The 14,943-nt window shown below is 35.7% G+C and overlaps 2 protein-coding genes across 2 annotated transcripts; both read right to left on the bottom strand.

The window, feature by feature from the left end:
- Positions 1 to 1,891, bottom strand: LOC107895555 (disease resistance protein At4g27190-like). The gene has a single exon (XM_016820820.2). It carries the CDS (start codon positions 1,889 to 1,891, stop codon positions 257 to 259), a length of 1,635 nt encoding a protein of 544 aa, XP_016676309.2. The 3' UTR covers positions 1 to 256.
- LOC107895554 (uncharacterized) lies at positions 1 to 9,632 on the bottom strand. The gene is made up of 4 exons (XM_016820818.2): positions 9,454 to 9,632; positions 9,212 to 9,271; positions 3,730 to 4,214; positions 1 to 3,569 (listed from the first exon to the last, which is right to left on the bottom strand). The coding sequence occupies exons 3-4, from the start codon at positions 4,021 to 4,023 to the stop codon at positions 1,968 to 1,970; spliced, it is 1,896 nt and encodes a 631-aa protein (XP_016676307.2). The 5' UTR covers positions 4,024 to 4,214; positions 9,212 to 9,271; positions 9,454 to 9,632; the 3' UTR covers positions 1 to 1,967.
- Positions 9,633 to 14,943: the final 5,311 nt, after the last annotated feature.

Here is a 14,943-nt window from a genome sequence, read left to right on the forward strand (position 1 = left end):
TAAATTGCAATCCTTTCTCATCCAATTAGTATTTTCCGAAATAAGTAGAGTTCGACGCGGACAGCAATGAAATAGCAAAATAAACATCATCACAGTTGATCATGAGAACTGACACAGACTTGTTCCCATTGATTTTTCCATAAAGTTTGGTGAAAATAATGGAAACTAACGGCTGGCTAGTGTCACATTGTTCCTTTTCTTATAACTTGTGGCCAACATGGACTGACCCAATGATGGTTTGGCACAACAGAACCAATCACTCTTTCCCTTCCTTGAAGACGGTTTCGAAATACGAGCCTACTGCAGGTTCTTCCCACTCTAATCCATTCCACCAATCCTTATCAGCTCTGATTTTTTTCAAAGTCTGTTTCAATTCCGAATCTTCAAAAATCTGCTTCAACTGAGGGCAATCATAGACCTCAATGTATTCAAACAAGACCTTAGCCTGAGGAGCTTCCCCAATGTGAACCAATTCAGGAAGATAGTGAAGTTTTAAACTCTTGAGTGAAATGCAACGAGCTTCACTAATCTCATCATCAGAAATTATTTTTTCAATTGCTTCACAGTCATCAACCTTCAACTCTTCCAAGTTAGAAAAGAACAGCAGCATTGAGCTTTTGAAAACATATGTCAACTCTGGGCATGTACACAAGGACAGACTTCTTAGAGCTGCAAAGCTTCCTTTGGGGACAACACCCTCCCAAATGCATGCTAATCTCCAGCAATAATGAATACTCAAGTGCTCCAGGCATGGAAATACAGCCTCAGTTCCCTCCTCGCTTTCTACAACAGTTCCAAGCCGTGGGCATTCACTTATTATACAATATTTCAACTTGTTAATCGTGCCATTCCCAAACTCTGATAGACTGGTGATGTTGAGTTGATGATCTAAATAGAAAGCAGTGCATCGAGCCAACACTTGAAGAACAGCGTCTGGTATCTCCTCACTGTTGACAAATCTCAAGCACTGACCCAATACTGAACTATAATTCAGCTTTACGGTTGGTGGGACTCGTGGTGCATTAAACTTGACATCATGGCCAACAATAAGTTTAAACTCTGTTAGTCTTTCTTCCTTCCATGATATGCTTTCTTGGAGGAACAGCTCAAGAAACTTCACTTGTGGGAAATAGAAGGAAAGAGAAGTCAAGTTTTTCAATTTGCTCACTTCCTTGATGATAAACTCAACACTCTTTTGCCACCAAATATCTCCTGGGTACACACTTATGCGGAGTGTTTCCAATGCTTCAAGTCTGGAAAGGAATGGGGTTGGCCACTTATCATGCTCACTATAGGTGCTAGATCCATACAAGGATACTTCCAAGTGGCTTAGAGAGTCTAGCTCCGCAATCTTTGCAGGTAATTCAACGATCTCTGTGCCCCTGAGATCTAGTACCTGAAGAGGTTTAAGGGATCCGACTTCAGAGGGAAGCTTGAATAGGTGTTCACAATCACGGAGAATAAGTGTTTCTAGCTTGGAAAGTCTTGAAATCGACTTTGGCAAGTATTTGATACCGGTCTTGGATAGGTTCAGAACTGCAAGGCAAGGCATGTTGTCAAAGAAAAGATCTGGTAACACTCTAAGCTGATTGTTCCTTTGTAGAAACAACATCTCGAGCGCAGGAAAATTTGGTTTTTCAGGTAGAATGGACAGCTCATTATCAATCAGAAACATCATCTTGGCTTTTTTCCATGCTTCCTCGGTCGGCAGCTCAGTTAGGCGTGCAGCAACTCTCCACAAGAATCGATGATGATCATCAATAAACAATCTAGTGGACAATGATCTTTCTTCTCGCTTCAATTGCTTTGAATAAGCTGGCAGCAGAAACTGGCGGCCACTGTTGTCTGATGACAAGATCCCCAATGCTAAGTCTCTCATCACATAAGGCATTCTGATGGAGAGACCATCTTCAGCTGTTTCCAACAATAAAGCATGTTGAAGAGCTTCAACAATATCATGCCCCCTATCATATGGCTTTGACCAAGTTCCAGCAATTAAATCTTCTCTGATGCAGTATTTCAATAAATTTTCTAGTATCGATCTCTTGATCTTCTGAGAACAAGGCACAATGAAGGAAGCAGCTCTTTAGGCTACGAGACTTGAGGCGGTCGAAACTGAATTTTAATAGCTGAATTAGGTCCTCCATACAAGATGTGACATCTCTACCAGGCACCGAAAATTCATTGACTGCATCCTCCCATATGGCAACATTTTCTTCATCAGAAAGGGCTCTCCCAGTAGCAATAATCAACAAAGGCAGACCGCAACAGCCTTCTACTATACCTCGAGCAAAGTGGTGGATATTTGGCAACTCATCTATGCCTCCCACCTGATCATGGAACAGTTTCCAGGCCTCTTCTCTGGAGACAGGTTCAATTTCGACCACTTTAGTCACCTCCATATCATAACAAACCTTCAATTCTCTAGTTGCAAGTACCATCATGCCACCATTTTCCAGGCTAAGATTAGGAATGCCCAAGTTCGGTAGATCAATCATTTCCCAAACATCATCCAGTAAAAGCAAAAGCCTTTTGCCTTCCAAAATTTGGAATGGTATAGCATCGGAAGAGGCAGGAAGCTGCTGCTTGATTTGATCTTGTATCTTGTTTGGGGTCCAGAACTTTGAGACTGTTACGGAAATGATGAAATCAAACTCCCCTTTGATTTTGGGATTGTTGACCAATGCTCTCAGCACACTGGACTTGCCCGTCCCACAAACTCCATGAAGAGCAATTCTTGCGTGAGTGGCCATGCATTCCAAGATCTTTGACACACTCTGCTCAATGGTTGTCATTGTGGCTTCGGTGGAAGGTAATGCAGACGTTGAAGCAGCCTCTCTTGACAGATGGACATGGCCTGTTGATTTAATGGTTGTCATTGTGGCTGCAGCTACTCCTGTTTCATCATCTTCATAGGAAGGAACTATAGCAACCGGTTCCACAGTATCTATATCACTTGGTGTGGATAATGCAGACATTGAAGCAGCCTCTCTTGACAGATGGAAATGATCTGTCAATTCAATGGTTGTCATTGCGGCTGAGGCTACTCCTGTATCATTATCTTTGGCGAAAGGAATTATAGCAACCGGTTTCACATCTTCATCACTTGGCATTAATAATGCAGATGTTGAAGCAGCCTCTCTTGACAGATGGACATGGTCTGACAATTCAATGGTTGTCATTGTGGCTGCGGCTACTTCTGTTTCATCATGTTTGGAGGAAGGAATTATAGCAACCGGTTCCACTACATCTATATTACTAGGGGTGGATAATGCAGACGTGGAAGCAGCCTCTCTTGACAGACAAGCATGGTCTGTCAATTCAAGAACCTCAACTTCTTTTTGAGTAGCCTCATGTTCTATTTCATGACTTGACGATGTCCCTTGACTTTCAGCATCAGATATGGGATATGGCATGTCCAATTCTGACGTAACTCCCGAAATCACCTCAGTTTTTTCACTTGGTATTGCTTTCTCATCTACAGCATCTTCTCGTTGTGTGCCTGATGCTCCGGCAGCTTCTACTTGTGGCTTACCTTTGCTTTCAGTTTCATCCGTCCAAATTGTGAACTTCAAAGTGAAAAAGAGAGGCACAATCAATATATATTTTTTAACAGATGACAAAAAGGACCAATGAGCTTATTCATTATGATTTGATTAATCTCTAATCAATTAACATTTAAACACAAACAATCTCTTTTTTTTCTTTATAAATCATTGTTTTACTTACCTGTCCTTTGTGCAACTGTGAAACCGTGGCATTAAGATCTTGGCTCCATATCCTAGCAGTTGTACCTTGTTTGGATGTCTTTACATACTGCAATTTGGGAGCAGAGACAAGGCGACTGAAGATCTGAAGTTTGGGGCATTGATTCACTATTACTTCTTCCAGATTTGGGAGATCAATAATGGTGTCGCCAACGTAGAATCCTCGGAGCTGTGGAAGATTTTCCATCCTTAAGGAGCGTAATTGAGGGAATAAAATCTTTCCGTGCTTTTTCTGTGCTTCCATAATTTCTGCCATGCTCTTACAATCAATTATTTCAAGACAAACAACCCCAGAGTGTGATTATAAAATCATTTAAACGATCACAACTTTCAATAATCCAGCTTCCCAAATTCTGAACGCACCAACATCAGGCTGCAAGTTGATGATAGTGCCATATATTTTCCTATATTATACAATTTCATGTCTTCCAAGCAGGGGAACATAACCTGCACGTACACAACCTGTTTTATAACCTAATCCTTACAAACATAAAACTAATAAAAAATCATAATCAATGATAAATATAAAAATAATACATAGTTTGATCAAAGCTTATATATGAAATTGAGATTTATCAATAATAATAATAATAATAATAATAGCTTTTTATACTGGGGACTGGTGACTCAAGTTAAAAAAATAGATATCCAGTATGCAATTGTTTTAAAATCTAGTTTAAACTCACATGCATTGCATGGGAAGATATTATAATATATGATTTAATAATTAAAGAATCAATAGAAATATTAAAAAAATGTAATTAATGTTAATATTATTTAATAAAATAAAATAATTTATATAGTTTATAAAATTTTAATCACCGCATGTTAAAACAATTTTATCTTTTAAGTAAGGCTTAAATGAAAAATTAGCGCTTAAATGAAAAATTAGCACTAAGCTATAATATTTTTCCCACTTGAGTACCTAAACTATTTTCTTTTTTGTCAAAAGTGATGCCCAAACCATGAATTCCTCACACAAAATTATCCAACCGTTTCCTCCCATTAAAAAAATTCTAAATATTGAATAAAATTTTAATTGAAATATAATTCAATATTATCCTCCCTCTTTTTTTTCTTTTCTTCTTCAACATCTCCCATTGTTCAACAAGAAGGGGATATCCATGAATCTCCAAAAATTAGAAAGGTAGTCCAGAGATCTTAGAAGAAAGAGAGTAAAATTTGACTCATCAAGATGCATATACATTTGGGGGTTTTTTTTTTTCAATTAGGATAATATGATCTATTGTGCATGAGTGAGAGGAATTTGCAGAGGAAGTTATTGTGCATGTTCAACAAGATAAAGGAATAATTTGCAGGACTAAGCATTTAAGCTTATACCGTTTACTAGTTGATCTTAGTATATATTGCTATATTGCGCCTTTATGGATGTATGAAGCACAAGTCCAAGAACACCAATTGAATTGCTATTCATATTGTTTTGGGTTTTGAGAGAAATGGGGTTAGTACAATTTGATATTTTTAGTTTCTTTTTTTCTTAAATTTTTTTTGGGTTTCATCTATTTTCAAAACTCTATGAAATTTGATATAGCTTTTTTTGTGAAAGATTTCAAAGAAATGAACATTTTTTTTGATTATGGGTTTTCTCAGTTAGTAAAAAAGTATTGGATTTATTAGTTTGGTCAATCTTTTGTTTTCATACTTGAATTTTGAGAACTGTTGAAACAAGCAAGGGATTTTGTTTAGCAACTTGATTTGTCTATTGAAGTCAAAAAATCATTTTGTCACAGGAAAAATTTGGTGTTTGGTTCTCAAGAAACCTGAGAAATAGTAAGGAAACAAAAAAAAAAAAATGGCAAGAAAATAGAAAGCAGATGAAGAAAGAAATTAATAAAATAAATAAATAACAAAAATTTATCTTTATCATTTTATTTTATTTTAGTTATAAATGTAATTATATATACTTTAATTTAATTTAAAACATGATATAATTGGTTCAGATTTTTCTTTAAACGGAAGTAACAGATTGGGTTAATAAGTGTAACAAAGTCATAGTTTAGGGTACCACTTTTGACAAAAGAAAAAAGTTTAAGTACTTAAATGGGAAAATAATATAGTTTAGGGGCCAATTTTATTTATTTATTTAAGCCTTATGTAAAACAATAACAATGCTATCATTTCAAAGATTAAAAGATTTATATTCAAATAGTTAATTGAAATTTAAAAAAAAAGCTGATATATAATAATGATGCATGCAAATATAAAAATTAAATTATTGTTTATGATATATAAGATTTATTTATAATTTATTAACCAATTAAAATAATTAAGTACAAATAAATAATGTGTAAATTACTTGATTATAAAATATATAATTTCATAATAAGTAAAAAAAAAATAGACAATTTTCCTACAAAAACCACTAAGTTAATTATAGATATAATTATAATGAATCATCATTCTCATATTGAAATATAAATAAATTATTAATATTTTTTACAAAAAAAAAACACTTAGATCAAGAATATAGAAAGCAATGCAAATGTTGGAATTCAAATATCATATCCACAAGATTCTACTTTTTAATGTAGATATATGAACCAAATAAATTAAGTTTCAATTTTTATTACATATTAAATAATACTTTTAATTAGTATTATATTACTAATATACTATAACTAAATACTCTACTTTTAGCTATCACTTCTCTTTTATAAAATTTTATGTTTGGATTGATTATATAAACATTGTAATTTTTTATAGTTATTTCTAATCATCGTAACATAAAATTATATACCATGACAAACAACAATCTTTCATTAATAATTCACGAACTCTAATTCATAAATAAATTCATTAAAATTAGGATAAATTGCAGAGCCTCTACTAGATATTTTTCTTTACATCTTCTATCAAACAACAATTAAAGCCTCTAATATCTCACCACATATTTTTCTGGTTATCAATCTCACACAATGCAGATGCATTGGCCATCACCATTGCTTTTGAAAAGGGTTTTTAATCTCTAATATCTCATCCAACAGTGATTTTGCTAACCAATCTCACAAAATGCATGCAAATAGGCCATCACAAGTTGGAATTTTCTTGCACCCACCGCCCTTTAATAGCAATCAACCATACTTAACAATATTAAATCAATTATAAACTTGTTTTTATCCCATTTGATTATAAATCCCCTATCTCTACAATTTCTCATAGAAAAAATGAACTCAAAATTCTCATCAACCCAAACCCTTGTATTTTTTTCTTCTCATTCTCTATTAGGAATAGATCAAGAGAAGAAAAAAACCACCTTCATGAAACATTTAACTTAATTTCACTAATTATTCTTTTAATGTTGAATGAGAGTATTTCATGGTTTTTCTATCTAACACTAAAATATTAGCTTTGAAAAAATAAATATGCAGAGACCCACAAAATAGTCACTTCCTATACAGCCACTCTTAAACGTCCTCCTTGATCATTTCTCCATTCCTTTGAGCATAACCAATGGATCCTTGCACATCATTTCTTGCATCTATTAGCTCCTTAAGTTGAGCTTTAAGATTTTGCACCCGCTTCTCAAAGTTGAATGTACAACTAAATTGATGTTTAATGGTGCTAAGAACTGAAAAGGGGTATTATACACAAAATCCTTACTTTATTCAAATTTCTTAAGAATTGGATTACTTTGATCATGGACTGCATTGCCTCTACAATGTCTATTGTGGTCAATGGTTAACGGTTACAAGGCTTTGAGCAGACTAGGGGAACCTGTCCAGGGAACCCATTGTTTTCCTACATCTTTATCCTTTGTATGCAATACCTCACTCTTAGTATTGAGGATGCTTGTGACAGGAAGCATTGGAATCCTATTAGGCCTCCAAAAATGGTTTGTGAATGACATTATCCTCTTCCCTAAAGTGGATAAGAAGTCCATTCAAGCCATTAAGGGTGTTTTGGAAAATTACACCAAGGAATCTGGGCAAAGTGTCAATGACACCAAAGCTAGAGTTATTTTTTCTCCACTAACACTAGGGTTTCGAATTGTAGGATGGTGTCACAAAAGTTAAATTTGCAATAAATAAATGACTGGGGATGCTCTCTAGGTTTTACAATCCACAATAAAAGAATTGCCAAAACAAGGCTATGGCTTCAGTGGCGAGAGAGTTCGCTCTAGACTTAGTTGGAAAGCTAGTTTATTGTCCCCTACAAGTCAGTTAACCTTGATCCAAGTCACCACCTCTGTGGTCCTTACTTATTTCCTTCAATGCAACTTAGTTCTTTTTACCATTTGCAAAGATTTGCATCCTATTAACAGAAACTTTGTTTGGGGAAGGGAGGGGATGAGAACAAGAGGAAGCTCCGTATAACGAAGTGGGAGATTGTCATTAAGAATAAGAGTGATGGTGGCTTGGGCATCAGGGTGACTTTTGAACAGAAAAAAGCTTGGATCATGAAGTTGGGATAGCAACTTATGATGGAGAGGGACGAGCTTTGGTTGAGGGTACTCATGTCTAAACATGTTGATAATGTGGGTACTCTTAAACGTGCTACCAATGTTCCCACCACTTGGAGATCTCTGAGGAAGATTAGTAATTACCTTGAAAAAGGTATTAAGTGGAGACTGCATGTAGGACAATTAAATTTTGGTCTGAGGTTAGGAATAAGGGCTATTAGGAGCCTTGTTGAGGACCTTTTGGAGAGGGAACAACAATAATTGGATATAGGCCAACTCCTCTTTTCATCGCTCAATGTTACGTGGACCAATCTGTCTTCCATAGTAAACTCCTTTTCGTCAGAGCCTTACTGCTCCAAGTCAACCACCTCAGGCTTTCATCACTTAAACTTATACTGCTTTCAGAGGAAATTGAAAAGGCTTTTCCTGGGCCAGATTGAGGTACATTGGAAGCTGCAACCCGTACGGAGTGATCTTAAATCTACAAGAAGGATGCGAGATCTACGTGACGGGTTCCAGGCATGCACTACATCAGTGACCCTATTGCAGGGCTCGCACTACGTCACGCATAGGACAATCCCAAGGGTGGTTTTAACGTTTAATGTATTAGTTAAGTTCTTATGCTTTCGCTATGTTAAGTTCTAAATCTTTTCTAAAAAAATCAAAAGCAAAACCCAAATCGAAGCTGGAAACCGAAACCAACCCAAAAATACAAGTTATCTTCTTTTTTTTTTTCTCAGCAAAAAACAAGTTATCTTTTATGTATTTTCTAAAAAGAAAGTTATATTTTATGTATTTTCTAAAAAGAGCAAGAAGAGCAAAGCAAAAGACCATAAGGAATCGACTTCAATCCTAATAATGATCCAGAACGACGTTCAGTATCTACAAATATGGTGACAAAATTCAAAATAGAGTGATAAATTTAGAGAGGACGGTCACCTATAACCTATAATTATTTCATTATAATTAATAAATTAAAATATAAAATTGGACAAAGATAAGTAAAATATGATGGAAAACTTACAGATGGATTTCTCTTAGGAGAGGAAGCAATTTCAATAGCCTGCCTTCTTCGAAGTCCGATCTGAGCAATTTTTTTGGAGTTATCGAAATTAGAATAGAATTGTGGAACCAAATAAAAAACAAATTGGCTACACAATAATAGAAGAAATGGATGAAGTTGAAAACTCGAAAAGTGATAACAATGGCCTATTCTACTAAAGTGGGGAAAATGAATTGAAAGCCTAAGCTTCTAATTGACGGTACCTGATCCGAAACGATAACGCTGCTGTGTGGAATTAGTTGGTAGTCAACTGAAACGGCGTAACCTTTGGTATTTAGGAAGAGAGTGAAGATGTAAGAATGGTGCAGAAAGCTAGCTAATCAGACTGCTTTCCTGGCTTTGTAAGCAACAGATACTGGCAATATCGCTTTTTCAATAAATCAGTACTACCCTTCGTGGCTCAATTTTTAAAGCTATTTCATGACTAATTTACCAAAAAACCTCATTTTCAAGTATATTTACGAAAATGGGCTGATTTCAGTATTATTTATCGGGAAGGGTTGGTTTTAGCAAAATACTTTCATGTAAAAGTGTTTTAGGGGGAAATTTTCAGCAAATCGCGCCATTAGGGAGCGTTTTTGTCATGTTAGCATAAAACGCGCTAACGTAGACTCGCTTTGCTAATGTGGCGAAAACGCTCCCTAAGGGCGCACTTTGCTCAGTGTTTTTAACCCAACGGCTAATTTTTTTGACCGTTGGAAATTTTCAGCAAATCGCGCCATTAGGGAGCGTTTTTGCCATGTTAGCATAAAATGCGCTAACGTAGACTCGCTTTGCTGATGTGGCAAAAACGCTCCCCTAAGGGCGCGCTTTGCTCAGTGTTTTTAACCCAACGGCTAATTTTTTTGACCGTTGGGGGGTCCAATGGTAAAAAAAAGTATAAAACCCCCTCCTATTATTTCAAACAATATTTCTCTAAATTTTAACAAAAAAACTCTAAAATTTCTCCTTAAAGCTCTCAAATTTTTCATTAAATTTCTCAAAACTCTCTTTAATTAATTATTTACTTTAATTTTTTTCTAAATTAGTATTATGTTTTTTATAATTTCAAAAATATTTGATCATGTTAGCAATGGTCGGAAAATTAATTCGTCTCGATCATAAACATATCTCTGTCGAACAAATGAAAATGATAAGGGTTAATTTTAATATTTGAATATTATTTAATATTTTTTATTTATGTAATTTTAATTAATTTTAATTTTTGAATATTATTTAATATTTTTTTCATTTATGTAATTTTAATTAATTTGTATTTTATAATTTTTTATAACAGTCCTGTAGATTGGGTGTTACAATGTTATATTCGTAATATGTCTGGTCCTCCATCACCGTTGATAGAAAATTACTTGAGGGAAGCGGGTTTTTGGCACGCGGCCACTATTGGTCGGGGGTGCAAGTTGGACCCGAAACCCATCAGCCCGTTAATACAGAGGTGGAGACCCGAGACGCGCACATTCCATCTTCCGTGCGGTGAGTGTACAATCACTTTGAAGGACGTCCAGTTACAATTAGGATTGTCAGTGGATGGGTCTGCACTCACCGAGTCCGTTCAATTTGCTGATTGGGGAGCCATATGCTACGATCTTTTGGGTGTGATTCCGGATAATATTTACGGAGGTTGAATAGAGATGGGCTGGTTACGAGACACATTCTCAGAGTTGGGGAATGATTCGACTGAAGTAGAAAGAATACAATATGCTCGGGTATATATCCTTGAGATGATTGGAGGTTATTTGATGTCGGACTTGTCACGAAACCTTGTACATCTGAGGTGGCTACTAAAACTCGTTGATTTTAAAGCAGCTAGCGAATTAAGTTGGGAGTCTGTCGTGTTGGCAACATTGTATCGGGAGATGTGCAGGGCGCCGCCGCCAAATAAAGTCAAAATCGAAGGTTGCCTATCACTACTACAATCATGGGCTCGATTTCGCTTTCCATTTTTACGTCCTCGAGTGAACCATCCATATACATTCCCACTCATAACGAGGTAAAATTTTTATTTGATTTTACAATTATTCCATAGATTTAAAATAAAATTGTATGCTAAAACTTTATTTAATTAGGTGGAACCATCCGACGAGCTATGTTGGAATACCTACCACTCTTGAAGATATACGACTTTTATTAGACCAACGGTCAGAAGCGCAAATAAGTATTAAATAAAATATATATACATAAAATAGTCATTTCATATTTAGTATTTAGTATTTAGTATATAACTAATATTTTTATCACGTTCATATAGTTTCAATGGACACCATACGAGGATTCGACAATATGGGTAGTAATTCCAGAAGAATTCTTTCAAAATCCAAACATTTGGCATGTTAAGGTCCCATTGGTCAGCTATGCTACTATCAAGATGCACCAAATGTATAGAGTGTTGCGACAATTTGGATTTCGACAACCGATTCCTGAGGAAACTGAGGTGTTCGATGACCAGCACAAAATCAACTTACGACAAATGAATATGAATTGGCCGGTATTCTTCTCGAAAAATAGCAAAATTTAGGAAAACTAGTATGATTATATACTTGATGCGAATCGATCATCGTCCCAGAGTTAGCGTGCATGCCAGATTACATGCCATGGTTTAGGATCCATGGCAAACCATATTTGCTGTCGAAAGAGCAAATGCATCGAAAAATTCGTGTCGAAAGGGAACGACGAGGCCTTTTAAATCTAAGGAGAAGGGTGACGACACGAGCCCATCAACAGCGCCCACACAATCACCGGGCCTAACGCCTCAACCAACGACACCCACAGCATAGCCCCTTCAGATTATGCCAGGTGTGTATCCTAACCCTTATATGTATCCTAACCCTTTAAGTTTCCTTTTTCCAATCCTATGCTAGGTTGGAATGCATGGCCCAATGCATTTCCATTCCTGATGACTCCGACTCATCTAATGATATGTAAGCCATCGTTGCTAGAGGGATCGCACGAGGCACCGTCGGGATTCAAACACCTCTGCCGTGGGTGATGCAAACATCTCCACATTCTTTATTCTACCAAGGTGAGTCATCTTCCCAACACCCACAATCAGAGCAACCACAACCCTCGCTAAAACAACCACAACACGGACCGGAATGCAACCAAGGAGGAATCCAGCACGTAGTCGCCGACCACCCCCATATGGCACTGATTCCGACCGGCATATACATTGATTTTTTTAATATATTTGTACAAACTGTTTCTATATTGTTTATTTAATAAAATAAAAGTTGTTTTTAATATTTTAATAGTAAATTTATTTTATATTTTTAATAAAATAAAAGTTCTTTTGGATAAGGCGGAATAGAAATAATGCAACATAGTTTCATTACAACAATTATCAACTATTTCAGTTTGGACATGATCGAATTGTATGACCTGAGTACCTACACCATCCACACAACTTCTGTTGGTTCGTTCTTTCCCGGATATTCATATTATTACATATTCTACTCGAGCAAGGTTGACCTTTTGGTTTGCGACGTAATTCTCTATCCGGTAACAACTTAAATAGAACAAGCGATACAGATGGCTATTTACGTTCATTTAGGACCGGTAGGAATACGTGTCTCCACACATTGTACATGTATTCTACTTTGTACACTTCATCGACATATCTTATGGGATTTAAGTGGAGATTTTGACAAGCTGTAATTCCATAAGCGCATGGATAATGAAGTGCGTCAAACGTCCCACAGTCGCAAGTCTTATTTATTATGTGTGCACGATATTACCCGTCGATAATACATTGGCTCGGTCTATCAAACTCCGTCACACGAAAACATAGTTTGTCGCGATCGTGACACTATGTGCATCGTGTTGGCCCGTGCCTTCGCCTTGTTAATTTCTTGCAATACCTTTTGGAACTATACATGACCTCCCTGCATTTGGCCTTTATAACTCGCTGCTCGTTTTAGAAATAGTGCTGCCAAATGAAAATATATCTCTCGCACAATCGAAGTTATCGGTAAATGGCGCATTCCTTTTATAATAGAATTTATGCATTCAACCAGGTTTGTGGTCATATGACCATATCGTAGACCGCCGTTGTATGCTTGTGCCCACTGTTCGAAAGGTATGTTACAGAGGTAGTCTACGCCTTGATCGTTAATTGAACGCAAAATCCCCAACATCTCATGAAAGCGGTTCTTATTGATCTCGTACCCTACCAATATAAGTTGATAGCGAAAATTACATACCAATATTCCATTAAGAATAAATTGAATATTACAGACGAAAGTATATTAATAGAGATTAAATACCCATGTTGGTCACTTGTCGTCATTCAGTCGTAGAACAATATTACTCGTAGTAGTTGGACAAAATGTGCTTTAGACAATACCGATGGTGTGTACGATCCCATATAAGGGTGAGCAAAATCCAACTCAATTCGAAAAATTCGATAAAAAATTCAAATTTTGAATTAAATAGTTCGAGTTATTCGAATCGACTCGAAAAAAATTCAAATTTTTCGGTTTAACTCGGATATAAAATACACAATTCGAGTTATCCAAAAATCCGAATAAGAAATGACAAAACTACGTCGTTTTGATAAGTTTTAATTTTTAAATTTAATTCTTTTTTCATAACTTAAGCAGTTAAGCTTAAGCTTAGTTTCTTTCTGCCGTTCCAAATTCCCACCCCCTCCCCCAATTTTTCCTCGTTCCAAATTCCCACCCCCTCCCCCAATTTTTCCTTTCTTCTTTACTCAAATATTTTCATTCCTTCCCCACACCTAACGTCCCCCCTTCCATTTGTTTACTCTTTTCTGAGAATCTGATTTCATGCTTTGTCCCACGAGGCCACGACCACAGTTCCACAAGCCACAAACAAGGTTCCACAAGCCACAACCAACGTCAGTTGTTTAAGGTGAGATTGTATTCTTTTTTTAGCTTTGTGCATGTGAGTAAGTCTGTGAGTGAGTGTTTCTAGTTTTCACCTTTACATTCTAAAAACAATTATTGTTTTCTTTTTGAATCTTCTTCTTGCTCCTTACAGCAAGAAAGAGTAAATAGAAAATCGAAAACATACATAATTATTCCACTGCTAGTTGAACGTAAAGTAATGGCTTTTGTGCAACCGAAAGGGTCTTGAGCCTGAGGTAGTGGGTCTGGTTTTAGTTTTTACTAATCAAAGTAATAACCTCGCCTGCTGGCTTGTATGATTTAAGGGTCTGGTTTTAGTTTTTACTAATCAAAGTTTCTATGTTTCTGAGTTTCCATGTTTCTGCCTGTCTTGTATTTTTCCATGTTTTTACTAATCAAACTAAACTGCCTGTCTTGTATTATTCCAGGTCAATTAAATTAACCATTATTAGCAGGTTTAGTTTCATTTAAGTCATGCATATATATATACCATTATTAGCAGGTTTAACTTCATTTAAGTCAAGCATATATATATTAATGCATATGTATACTGTTTAGCTTCATTTAATATTAATGCATATACATAATGTTTTGCTTCATTTAAGTCATGCGCATAATGCATATATATTCCATTTAACTTCATTTAAGTCATGCATAATTGCATATATATACCATAATTTTCAGGTTTAGCTTGAGTTAAGCCAAGCATATATATATTAATGCATATGTATACTGTTTAGCTTCATTTAATATTAATGCATATATATAATGTTTTGCTTTATTTAAGTCATGCGCATAATGCATATATATTCCATTTAACTTCATTTAAGT

Source organism: Gossypium hirsutum, chromosome A10 (genome assembly GCF_007990345.1).
Source record: "Gossypium hirsutum isolate 1008001.06 chromosome A10, Gossypium_hirsutum_v2.1, whole genome shotgun sequence".
Taxonomy (NCBI): domain Eukaryota; kingdom Viridiplantae; phylum Streptophyta; class Magnoliopsida; order Malvales; family Malvaceae; genus Gossypium; species Gossypium hirsutum.